The following is a 13,356-nucleotide window of genomic DNA, read 5'->3' on the forward strand; positions in this document are numbered from 1 at the left end:
TTGACAATCTGAGTATTCACTGGAAAAGAGATGGAGAGAGGGAGAGGGAGAGAGATACTCACAGGAGTAGAGAGTGGCAGGGGATGTGTGGAGAGGAGTGAAGAGGAGAGGAATGGATGGAGCGAACAGGAGAGGAATGGAAAGGAAAGGAGAGGAATGGAAAGGAAAGGAAAGGAGAGGAATGGAAAGGAGAGGAATGGAAAGGAGAGGAAAGGAAAGGAGAGGAATGGAAAGGAAAGGAGAGGAATGGAGAGGAATGGAAAGGAGAGGAATGGAAAGGAAAGGAGAGGAATGGAAAGGAAAGGGGAGGAATGGAAAGGAAATGGGAGGAATGGAAAGGAAAGGGGAGGAATGGAAAGGAAAGGGGAGGAATGGAAAGGAAAGGAGAGGAATGGAAAGGAAAGGGGAGGAATGGAAAGGAGAGGAATGGAAAGGAGAGGAATGGAAAGGAAAGAGGAATGGAAAGGAAAGAGGAGGAATGGAAAGGAAAGAGGAGGAATGGAAAGGAAAGGGGAGGAATGGAAAGGAATGGAAATGAAAGGGGAGGAATGGAAAGGAAAGGAGAGGAATGGAAAGGAAAGGAAAGGAGAGGAATGGAAAGGAAAGGAGAGGAATGGAAAGGAAATGGGAGGAATGGAAAGGAAGAAGAATGGAGAGGAATGGAAATGAGCTGAGAAGCCTTCAGCTGGGGAAGCAGACCTGTGTCTCTGTCTCTCACAGTGAGCTGTGAATGTGAAGTGACTTGGTGGGTTAGGGAGGTAGAACACAGTGTCTCTGGGAGCTCTCTGTACTGACCTTAGGATCCACCCCCAGGTTGTGATTAATTGGTGGACAAAATACTAAGTGGTTTCTTACTCTCGCCTCTACTGAAGTTTAAGAGAAGCAGGCCAGGATCACTGGCTTTGATGTGCTTTTACCCAACACACACACACACACACACACACACACACACACACACACACACACACACACACACACACACACACACACACACACACACACACACACACACACACACACACACACACACACACACACACACACACACACACACACACACACACACACACACACACACACACACACACACAGCATGGCTGCCAGCCTATGGGCTTTAGTATGAGGCTGGCCAGAGATGAAAGAGACCTGCTATCTGTTGATTGGCTGTTCAGCTTAACAGGCCCTGCCACGGACCAGAAGGCTGGAAGAGGCCACTTCATATAAAGTATGTCATTAGCATGTTACATGTCTGTTAACCTGTTTTTGTCTGTGCAGTGAGGCAGCATGATCAGTGGGGCTCTACACTTGCAGCTTTGTGAGGTTTAATGAGGTTTCACCAGAGAGGAACTGTCCATAGTGCTGAAATACTGAAAAGGCAGCTAGTGTCTGTCTGTATGGAGTCAGACGCACTTTCGCTTTTCTTCATCCCAAATGGGCTTCATTCCCCAATTAGTTAGTTTCTTTAATTAAAGATTAAAATTGCACCATTGATTGTTTTTTTATATATATATATTTTTTTTTTTTTACAAAGAACAGCTCCACACTCGTGCCCACCTACCCCAGTCCCACCCTCACATTCCATCCCGGGAAAACAATTATGAATAATAATACAAATAAATACATCAAATATAATACTATTAATATAAGGTGCATAGGCCTACATGTGTCATGGTTTGAAAACAATGAATGTTAACATGTTAGAAATGAGACAGTGAATATATATACACAACATATACAGTGCATTCCCAAAGTATTCAGACCCCTTGACCCCACATTACTCTTTTTATAGCGCTTTCACTCCAGTCCTCGGTAAGTTCTATTTTCAATTCAATTTCCCACTTCTCCCTGTGTTGGCGGCGCACATAAGATACGACTAAAAGTATGAGATTAACCCCTCCCGGCTAGGTAGAATTTTAACCAGTTTGTCCCAATTTAGTGCAATACTTTTGACAAGGACCTATGTTGATCTGCAGTGCTGTCTCTTTTCAGATACTGCATGGCCTGGTCATGGCACATCCACAAGGCTCCTCTAGAGCTCCGTTAGACTTCCTTTCTTATCTTTGGCTTTGTAGGGTGTATTGGTGTTGATACAATGTCTTCTTTACAGGATTTATGCTTACCTTGATAATCTTCTCGTGTACCTTGGGCAATGATATAACATTCCATTTATTCCACTATTTTATACAATTTATTCCATTTCCTTTCAGATAGTAAATGTCATGGCACTTGTGCTTCTACAGGTAATGTTAGCAGTGAGCATTAAGATAAATGAAGCTGGCTGGTTCTTCTGGGATTTAATACATTTCATGTTCCCCCTGATTTATTATGTGGAGAGAAGGTGATGAAAACTACTGCTGTTCTTCCCATCCCTCTCTCCATCTCACTTCCCACCCCTTCTAGCGCTCTTTTTCTCACTTTCTCCTCCCTGGTAATTAGACTCCCTCTTTCCTCCCTCTCTCCCCTCTCATTTCTCTCTTCTCTTTCCTTCTCTCCTCCCCCTTTCCTCCCTCTCTCCCCTCTCATTTCTCTCTCCTCCCTCTCTCCTCCTCCTCTACTCCCTCTCTTTTCTCTGTAGGTTGATTTGTTGGTACTCAGGACATCTCTCCTCTCTGTCTCAGAGACAACCTTCCTGTTCTGTTCCTGTTCAATAAATCACACAGGTCTTTCTAGCCCTCACAAAGGATCTACTGATTTGATATAATGACCTGTTTGATCAAATAAATGCAACTGAATCAGCTGGAGGAGAGGAGGATGGGGAGGACAGGAGGAAGAGGATTTCATGTGTGCATGCGTTGTAAAGGAGGTCGAAACTCCCACACATGGACAGACATCTGTTTTCTCATGATGAACAGGGGCAGGCCGGGTGTTCATGATGCTGGGTCATGGGTCAGGGAGCAGAGTAATGTGATGCCCTATTGACTGGAAATAGATCTGCCATAGATCACACCTGACTGAGCGGTGGAGTTGATCATTCTGGACCATCTATATGTCCACGTGATAGCAAGGAGGAGACTATACTGTATCTGTGTAGACCGGATTACGTGTTTACGTCTCAACAGTAATATGACTGTAACCCTCTAATTTCTACAGTGTTTCAACAGAGAGTTGTCCTTTGTGTTGTTCCTGTGTTTGTTTACCCCGGTGTGATCATCACATGCTGTATGTTCATCTGTAATCCAGTCACACAACCTCGCTGGGCTCTGCTGTTTCCCAGTACTGGGCTCTGCTGTTTCCCAGTGCTGGGCTCTGCTGTTTCCCAGTACTGGGCTCTGTTGTTTCCCAGTGCTGGGCTCTGCTGTTTCCCAGTACTGGGCTCTGTTGTTTCCCAGTGCTGGACTCTGTTGTTTCCCAGTGCTGGGCTCTGTTGTTTCCCAGTACTGGACTCTGTTGTTTCCCAGTGCTGGACTCTGTTGTTTCCCAGTGCTGGGCTCTGTTGTTTCCCAGTACTGGACTCTGTTGTTTCCCAGTGCTGGACTCTGCTGTTTCCCAGTACTGGACTCTGTTGTTTCCCAGTACTGGACTCTGTTGTTTCCCAGTGCTGGGCTCTGTTGTTTCCCAGTGCTGGACTCTGCTGTTTCCCAGTACTGGGCTCTGTTGTTTCCCAGTGCTGGACTCTGCTGTTTCCCAGTACTGGACTCTGTTGTTTCCCAGTGCTGGGCTCTGTTGTTTCCCAGTGCTGGGCTCTGTTGTTTCCCAGTACTGGACTCTGTTGTTTCCCAGTGCTGGGCTCTGTTGTTTCCCAGTGCTGGACTCTGCTGTTTCCCAGTACTGGGCTCTGCCGTTTCCCAGTACTGGACTATGTTGTTTCCCAGTACTGGGCTCTGCTGTTTCCCAGTACTGGGCTCTGCTGTTTCCCAGTACTGGACTCTGCTGTTTCCCAGTGCTGGACTCTGCTGTTTCCCAGTACTGGGCTCTGCTGTTTCCCAGTGCTGGGCTCTGCTGTTTCCCAGTACTGGGCTCTGCTGTTTCCCAGTACTGGGCTCTGCTGTTTCCCAGTGCTGGGCTCTGCTGTTTCCCAGTACTGGGCTCTGTTGTTTCCCAGTACTGGGCTCTGCTGTTTCCCAGTACTGGGCTCTGCTGTTTCCCAGTGCTAGGCTCTGTTGTTTCCCAGTGCTGGGCTCTGTTGTTTCCCAGTGTTGGGCTCTGTTGTTTCCCAGTGCTGGGCTCTGCTGTTTCCCAGTACTGGGCTCTGCTGTTTCCCAGTGCTGGGTTCTGCTGTTTCCCAGTACTGGACTCTGTTGTTTCCCAGTACTGGGCTCTGCCGTTTCCCAGTACTGGGCTCTGCCGTTTCCCAGTACTGGACTATGTTGTTTCCCAGTACTGGGCTCTGCTGTTTCCCAGTACTGGGCTCTGCTGTTTCACAGTACTGGGCTCTGCTGTTTCCCAGTGCTGGGCTCTGCTGTTTCCCAGTACTGGACTCTGCTGTTTCCCAGTACTGGACTCTGCTGTTTCCCAGTACTGGACTCTGCTGTTTCCCAGTACTGGGCTCTGCTGTTTCCCAGTGCTGGGTTCTGCTGTTTCCCAGTACTGGACTCTGTTGTTTCCCAGTACTGGGCTCTGCTGTTTCCCAGTACTGGACTCTGCTGTTTCCCAGTACTGGGCTCTGTTGTTTCCCAGTACTGGGCTCTGCTGTTTCCCAGTACTGGGCTCTGCTGTTTCCCAGTGCTGGGTTTATGCACAAAGCTCTGTTTGCATCAATATTCCACTACCGTCCCCACTCTCCGGTCCAGTGCACATTGTTGCTCCAGCCCTGCACAAACCCGTCTGATTCCACCACTCAACTCATAATCTAGCCCTTTGATCATGCATGCTTGTGCAGGGTTGGAACAAAACTGTGTTGAGAAACTCTGCCCCCCCCCGACAACAGAGTTGCAGTCTAAGCCAAGAGGACAATGTGTCTGGATGATGTAGCGATGATCAGCAAGGACGAGAGAGAAGGTTTGGCTGCAGCAGGCAGGAAGCAGGAGGTGGGTTGTGGCTTGTCTTAAAGGGGAAACCAGTGTGTAACTGGGCTCTCATATGTGCTCTGTTCACAGTAGCATCATGGCCTAGTTTACACACATTCATCAAAGCTGCTGTTTAAAAGACTGTTTCCTTTCTGGTGTTTCATGGCTAGTACACTGGGACTAAACCTTTTATAGGTGTTTTGGTGTGTGTATGACGTTGACCGTCCTGCTGATTAGAGTATAGATCATGACAGCTACAAAAGGGGGTTTAATTTGTGGGTTTTGCCTTGTGCATTTACTCACACAAGGCTGTTCTGCCAGTTATGTAAATGAGTGAATTAATTTACACTATGTTGGAATGAGGAAGTGGTTCTAGTCCTCAGAGCATCAGAGCAGCTGTGGTGTCCCACTATTCACACTACTACACAGCTTGGACTGGGCTGAGTGGGAGCCTGACCTTTGTAGTCGTGACATTTTGTCAGGTCTCGAGGAGGGAGAGAAGAGCCCTGGGTTTACTCCCTCAGATTACTGGAGTGGCTGTGTTAGATCACACTCCTGCAGAGTAGATTACTGTACGTGTCAGAGAGACAGAGAGCAGCTTAAGTAGTTTACACACTATCTGATCCGTTCTGGTCTAGCCCTGAGTTGTGTCCAAAATGACACCCTATTCCCTATGTAGTGCAGTATAAAGGGAATAGGGTGCCATTTGGGATACAACCCTGGTCTTGTCCTGTTATGCTGTTCTGTTATCACTGTGACTTGGTGTGGGCACACAGGGTGCAGACACAATCATCGACCAATCTGTGAGGCTGATCTTTGAGCGATTGGTCGAATTCTTTTCCAGACGGTTTGCTGCTGTATGGCTGCTGTGCTCATTCTCTGCTGCAAAGACCTGAAAGTCCACCAGCTTTTCTTTTTATTTAGATGACATAGAAACCAAAACGACACACTAGCATGTGCTGTCTGTGTACTCTGACGTTGGATACAGCAGTTTAGCCCAGGCCTTCACAATGGATGCCTCTTAGTATGGAGCAGCTGTTTATTCTTGAACATGTTTTGGCACCTTATATTATTCATCTTGATGTAATCCTCTTTCCCCTGTTCTCTTTTCATTCTCACCAACAGCTGAAATTAGGAAATCACTTCTAATATTTTTTTTTTGTTGCCTGATTTACTGTCCATTGTTTAGACTGGAAACTTACTGAAGATTACATCACTAGTACAACCTACTGCTGTCACCATGGTGACCAAGAATCTCTCTCTCTCTCCCCCTCTCTCTGGTTCGTCATCCTGTCAAGATGCAGTCAGGAGAAAGGAACTAATCACTGATCAGGATGTTAAGTGTAACAGAGATGAATGGTCAGGAGGTTAACACACAGAAAGAGAGGGGAGAAGGAGAGAGGGAGAGGTTGTAGTGAGAAGAAGTGAGCGGTACTGTAGAGTTAAATTGAAATGGGCATAATTTCTGTTACTGTAATAAGACTGAGCCTATATCTATCTATATGTAGCCTGTTACTTCTAGTAATCCTTAACTGTATTCTTAGATGGTGGAGGAGGTACATTGTTATTATCAGGATAAAGGTAAGATGCAGACCATGTTGAAGTAACAATATTTATTACAGCAACAGGGGCAAAGTTACAGGACGGTAATCCAGAGGGGGACAAAGTTACAGGACGGTAATCCAGAGGGGGGCAAAGTTACAGGACGGTAATCCAGAGGGGGGCAAAGGTACAGGATGGTGGTAATCCAGAGGGGGCAAAGTTACAGGTCGGTAATCCAGTTACAGGTGGTAATCCAGAGGGGGCAATCCAGGTACAGGACGGCAGGCAGGCTCAGGCAGGCTCAGGGGCAGATTCAGGGTCAGGGGCAGGGTCAGGGGTAGGCTCAGGGGCAGGGGCAGGGTCAGGGGCAGGCAAACAGAGAACACCGGTATAAATACATAGGGGATAATGGGGGAAGATGGGTGACACCTGGTGGGGAGAGGAGACAATCACAAAGACAGGTGAAACAGATCAGGGTGTGACCGTTATATGCAACCCGACTGTATGTTTCCAATATACATTCTGCTCATTTTTAATGCAATGACTCACACAGAGACATCTGGCGCCTGGGTGATTGTGGGAACTAATCAAGAATCTGATTTGAAGATGGTTTCTAAATTCAGAAAGAGATTGTAAATGAAAGTGTTATTCTGTTAATAGAAACAATGACACTCTTATGCATACTAAACATTTCAAGTTAAAAAGTAGTTATTCTGTTTTTCTTCCAACCAAGAGATGATGATTGATTGAAGATGCACCACCACACTGTACAACTGACTGGACTGCACAAGTTGTTCTTTTCATCTTCAAGGTTTTGTTGATGATTAGACTCCCTGTGTCCTTGTTTTCTCCTCTCTGCTCTCTCCTTTCTGCTGTCCTCTCACTGGCTTCTAGGAGTGCCCCAAATCATTTTTTGAGGTCCCAAATGGCACCCACAGGGCTCTGGTCAAAAGTAGTGCACTATATAGAGAATAGGGTGCTATTTTGGATACCTCCCTGGAGTTTAGAATGCAGATATTCTGCTGTACTGCTGTACAGGACATCGTGTTAGCTCTCATTGCCTCTGGCATACCTGAGGCTTACATAATGTGCCTATATTTCTGAATCTGCTGAGTCTTTTGATAAGATCTTCTTACGTATGGTTTAAACAAACTCAAGCTAAATGTATACGTGTTCTTAGTATTGATTATGCAGTAGCATGGTTCAGCCAGTTTTAAGTGGCTAAAGTGGTGTGTATAATGGCTGGTATAATTACTCTAACAGTGACTGGCTGTGTGAGAGAGAGGCTGAAAGCTTCTAAGGCTGCGTTTAGACAGGCATCCCAATTCTGATCTTTTTTCCACACATTGTTCTTTTGACCAATCACATCAGATCTTTTTCAGAGCTGATCTGATTGGTCAAAATACCAATTAGTGAAAAAAAAGATCAGAATTGGGCTGCCTGTGTAAACGCAGCCTAAGTGGCTAATCTATGTCCATGTCAACATCCCAAATGCCACTCTATTCCCTATTTAGGGCACTACTTTTGACCAGAGCCTTTTGACCAGAGCAAAATAGGGAATAGGGGGACGCATCTATACCTCTCCTCCTCTCTGAGCACAATGTCTGCAGTTTACTAGGTAGAGACAACTGTAATTAGTGTGCTGCTTGCTGTCTGTGCATGGAGGGGTGGAGTGAAGCATGGCCAGGGGGATGGAGAGGTAGGAGAGAGAGATTAGGTTCAGCAGGGCTCTTTGTTTCTCCTCTGTCTCTATATCATGGCCTACTAGTCTGTCAATACATTTGCAGTAAAAATGTTGAGGTTGTTTGCTCAACCCACAATGTAATGGAGAAGCTAGTTCTTGGTCAGTTCTTGGTCAGAATCCTGGTTCTCTGGTGTAGATGAGAAAGTAAATAAATATGATTGATCTGGCCCTGTTTTTCCTAAAATGAGGGGTAAATAAATGAAAGGAATATTAACTTTAGACAACGCAGAGTAGAGAGGACAATAGAGAGGAGGGGATGAAGAGAGGAAAGGACAATAGAGAGGACAGGATGGGGAGAGGAGAGGATGAGGAGAGGATGGGGAGAGTAGGGATGGGGAGAGGAGGGATGAGGAGAGAAGAGGACAATAGAGAGGAGGGATGGGGAGAGGATGGAGAGAGGAGGGATGTGGAGAGGACAATAGAGAGGAGAGGATGGGGAGAGGACAATAGAGAGGAGGGATGGGGAGAGGAGGATGAGGAGAGGACAATAGAGAGGAGGGATGAGGAGAGGAGAGGACAATAGAGAGGAGGGATGGGGAGAGAAGAGGATGAGGAGAGGACAATAGAGAGGAGGGATGAGGAGAGGAGAGGACAATAGAGAGGAGGGATGGGGAGAGAAGAGGATGAGGAGAGGACAATAGAGAGGAGGGATGGGGAGAGGAGGGATGGGGAGAGGAGGGATGGGGAGAGGAGGGATGTGAGAGAAGAGGACAATAGAGGAGGGATGGGAAGAGGATGGGAAGAGGAGGGATGGGGAGAGGATGGGGAGAGGAGTGATCGGGAGAGGATGAGGAGAGGAGAGGACAATAGAGAGGAGGGATGATGGGGAGGGATGGGGAGAGTATGGGAGAGGAGGGATGGGTAGTGGACAGGGAGAGGAGAGGATGGGGAGAGGAAAGGACAATAGAGAGGAGAGGATGGGGAGAGGAGAGGGTGGGGAGAGGAGAGGACAATAGAGAGGAGGGATGGGGAGAGGAGGGATGGGGAGTGGATAGGGAGAGGAGAGGGTGGGGAGATGAGAGGACAATAGGGAGGAGGGATGGGGAGAGGAGGGAGAGGAGAGGATGGGGAGAGGAGAGGACAATAGAGAGGAGGGATGGGGAGAGGAGAGGGTGGGTAGAGGAGAGGACAATAGAGAGGAGGGATGGGGAGAGGATGGGAGAGGGGGATGGGGAGTGGATAGGGAGAGGAGGGATGGGGAGAGGAGAGGACAATAGAGAGGAGAGGATGGGGGGAGAGGAGAGGGTGGGGAGAGGGGGAGAGGACAATAGAGAGGAGGGATGGGGAGAGGGAGAGGGTGGGGAGGAGGGGTGGGGAGAGGAGAGGACAATAGAGAGGAGAGGATGGGGAGAGGAGAGGGTGGGGAGAGGGGACAATAGAGAGGAGGGATGGGGAGATTGGAGGGATGGGGAGTGGATAGGGAGAGGAGGGTGGGGAGAGGAGAGGACAATAGAGGAGAGGATGGGGAGAGGAGAGGGTGGGGAGAGGAGAGGACAATAGAGAGGAGGGATGGGGAGAGTATGGGAGAGGAGGGATGGGGAGTGGATAGGGAGAGGAGAGGGTGGGGAGAGGAGAGGACAATAGAGAGGAGAGGATGGGGAGAGGAGAGGGTGGGGAGAGGAGAGGACAATAGAGAGGAGGGATGGGGAGAGTATGGGAGAGGAGGGATGGGGAGTGGATAGGGGAGAGGAGAGGATGGGGAGAGGAGAGAGGACAATAGAGGGAGAGGATGGGGAGAGAGGGGGTGGGGAGAGGAGGGACAATAGAGAGGAGGGGATGGGGAGAGGAGGAGGGATGGGAGTGGATAGGGAGAGGAGAGGATGGGGAGAGGAGGGACAATAGAGAGGAGAGGATGGGGAGAGGAGGAGGGACAATAGAGAGGAGGGATGGGGAAAGGAGGGATGGGGAGTGGATAGGGAGAGGGGGAGAGGAGGGACAATAGAGAGGAGGGATGGGGAGGGAGGGATGGGATCGAGGGGAGGGAGAGGAGAGGATGGGGAGAGGAGGGAGGATAGGGAGAGGAGAGAGGAGGGATGGGGAGAGGGAGGGAGAGGGGAGAGGATGGGGAGGAGGGAGAGGAAAGGAATAGAGAGGAGGGATGGGGAGAGTATGGGAGGAGAGGATGGGGAGAGGAGAGGACAATAGAGTGGAGGGATGGGGAGAGGAGGGATGGGGAGAGGAGAGGATGGGGAGAGGAGAGGACAATGGAGAGGGGGGATGGGGAGAGGAGAGAAGAGGATGGTGAGAGGACAATAGAGAGGAGGGATGGGGAGAGGAGGGATGGGGAGAGAAGAGGACAATAGAGAGGAGGGATGGGGAGAGGATGGGGAAAGGAGAGGATGGATGAGGAGAGGATGGGGAGAGGAGAGGATGGGGAGAGGAGAGGATGGATGAGGAGAGGATGGGGAGAGGAGAGGATGAGGAGAGGAGAGGATGGATGAGGAGAGGAAGGCAGAAGACAGAGGAGAGGATAGAGGAGAGGAGATGGGAGGCAGAGGAGGAGAGGAGAGGAGACGAGAGAGAAGAGATGAAGGGAGGGAGAGAAGAAGGGAGGAAAGGAGAGGGGAAGCAGAGGAGATGGTGGGGAAGGAATAGGAGAGGAAAGGAGAGAGGACCCGCACAGTATGTTAATCCCAGGTTGTCTGTTCAGTGTACAACAGTGTGAACACAGTCTATATTTAGCAGGAGGTTGTTTCTGTAAACTCTTTATAGGAATCAGTTGTCTGAACAGCTTGGCCATTGAACCACATCAGATTACTCATTACTCCCCCCCCCTCTCTCTCACCCTCTTTCTCTCTCACCCTCTTTCTCTCTCACCCCCTTTCTCTCTCACCCTCTTTCTCTCTCACCCTCTTTCTCTCTCACCCTCTTTTTCTCACCCTCTTTCTCTCTCACCCTCTTTCACGCTCTCTCTTTTGCTAGATCTGCTATTAGTTCTTTTTTTCTTTCTTTTTCTTCTGTTACTTCTGTTACCTGGAGAGTTTCTGACCCTATTTTGTGCATGTCTGCCTCCATGCCCACCAATCAAGATGCAGCCTCTGTATAGTGTGTTCTCTGTATGTATCACATGCTACTAGAGTCGGCCAATTCATTTCCTTTTGAGCTTCAAGAATATAAATATTGATTGTTGGGTGATCGGTACAGTATGCTCCTTCCCATCCACTTTCCAACCAACATTGGATTTTACATTACAAATCCAATACCCTCACAGTCTCTTAGAGGAAAAAGCCTCCCCTCTCTTACTGAACTAGCAATCATGCCTGTTAATCTCAAAACCCCTCTCTCTTGTCCCTTCCCCTCCATTCCTCCTCTCCCTCCCCTCCCTCTCCAGCTGGTGGGGGGCGAGTTTGATCTGGAACAGAACTTCATCATAGCGGCAGCGGAGAGCCTGGGCTGTGTAGTAGAGCTGTTGGAGCACTGTGATGTGACCTGCCAGGCTGAGGTGTGGTCCATGTTCACAGCCATCCTCAGGAAGAGTGTCCGTAACCTCCAGACCAGCACTGAGGTGGGCCTCATAGAGCAGCTGCTGCTGAAGATGAGCTCTGTTGACGACATGATCGCAGGTAAAGTAAAAATACGCAAGCAGGCACACACACACACACACACAGGGAATACATAGTCCATAGAGCTTGTTCTGTGGCCAGTTGCCTGCAGTACAGTAAAGTACCCACTGCAGAGTTCTGGGTGGATGGATGTGGATTAAGTTAATATTTTAAGCATATTGAAATGCCTATGGCTTAAAGGAGAGGAAAGATTGAAAAGAGAAAATGTCATTAGTCACAGTGTCTTTTATAATGAGACTGAGTGGCAGTTTAGAGGCTTTTTTTTCAGAGGGTAAGCTAATAGCATGGAATTTTATTTTTAATTATGTTGTGAATATGAGGGCATGTTTCTATTGTGGATTTTTTACAGTAAATAATGAAACCCTATCTGCCGGTGAAGTACCAACTCAACAGTGTGTGTGTGTGTGTGTGTGTGTGTGTGTGTGTGTGTGTGTGTGTGTGTGTGTGTGTGTGTGTGTGTGTGTGTGTGTGTGTGTGTGTGTGTGTGTGTGTGTGTGTGTGTGTGTGTGTGTGTGTGTGTGTGTGTGTGTGTGTGTGTGTGTGTGTGTGTGTATGTGTGTGTGTATGTGTATGTGTATGTGTGTGTGTGTGTGTCTGTAGACCTGCTGGTGGATATGTTAGGAGTGCTGGCCAGCTACAGCATCACAGTGAAGGAGCTCAAATTGCTGTTCAGTATGCTGAGGGGAGACCGAGAACTCTGGGTAAGTTGTAGGAGTAGAGCACTCTGGGTAAGTTGTAGGAGTAGAGAACTCTGGGTAAGTTGTAGGAGTAGAGAACTCTGGGTAAGTTGTAGGAGTAGAGAACTCTGGGTAAGTTGTAGGAGTAGAGGACTCTGGGTAAGTTGTAGGAGTAGAGGACTCTGGGTAAGTTGTAGGAGTAGAGGACTCTGGGTAAGTTGTAGGGGTAGAGGACTCTGGGTAAGTTGTAGGGGTAGAGGACTCTGGGTAAGTTGTAGGAGTAGAGAACTCTGGGTAAGTTGTAGGAGTAGAGAACTCTGGGTAAGTTGTAGGAGTAGAGAACTCTGGGTAAGTTGTAGGAGTAGAGGACTCTGGGAAAGTCATGGGAGGAGAAGGAGAGGTTACAAGTTGGGGTTTAGATTCACCTGTTGTATTTGATGAACATGGCTCATATATTCTCAATCTCTTCCTTACATCTCCCCTCTCTCTTCCCTGATCTATTCCCTCATCTCGTCTCTCTTCCCTTTGTCCCTTCATGTCTCCTCTCTGTCTCCTCCCTCCATCTCTTTGCTCTCTTCTCCCTCCATCTTTCCTCCACCTCTCCTCCTTCTATCTCTTCTCACTCTCTTCTCTCCATCTCTTTCCTCTCTCCTACAAACATCTCTCCTCTTCAGCCGAGGCACGCGGTGAAGCTGCTGTCTGTCCTGAACCAGATGCCTCAGAGACACGGTCCAGACACTTTCTTCAACTTCCCCGGACGCAGTGCTGCGGTAAGACTTTATTTACACTCTGGACTGGGCTGGTAAAATGGACATTCCCTCTTATTATGTTTTGTTCGTGTGAAGAGCTGAAAATAGTTATACATAAACTGTAGTTATCTGTCA

General features: G+C 48.3%; 1 protein-coding gene across 8 annotated transcripts in view; it reads left to right on the plus strand.

The window, feature by feature from the left end:
• Positions 1-13,356, plus strand: part of LOC123992838 (neurobeachin-like) — a 342,421-nt gene that overhangs the window by 51,173 nt on the left and 277,892 nt on the right. For all 8 annotated transcript variants that reach the window (XM_046294393.1, XM_046294395.1, XM_046294397.1 and 5 more), the window contains exons 2-4: positions 11,564-11,795; positions 12,396-12,496; positions 13,147-13,242. In XM_046294393.1, the coding sequence (XP_046150349.1) occupies positions 11,564-11,795; positions 12,396-12,496; positions 13,147-13,242 (429 nt within the window). The remainder of the gene's footprint in view (positions 1-11,563; positions 11,796-12,395; positions 12,497-13,146; positions 13,243-13,356) is intronic.

The sequence above is a fragment of the Oncorhynchus gorbuscha genome, linkage group LG13 (assembly GCF_021184085.1).
Source record: "Oncorhynchus gorbuscha isolate QuinsamMale2020 ecotype Even-year linkage group LG13, OgorEven_v1.0, whole genome shotgun sequence".
In the NCBI taxonomy this organism is placed as follows: domain Eukaryota; kingdom Metazoa; phylum Chordata; class Actinopteri; order Salmoniformes; family Salmonidae; genus Oncorhynchus; species Oncorhynchus gorbuscha.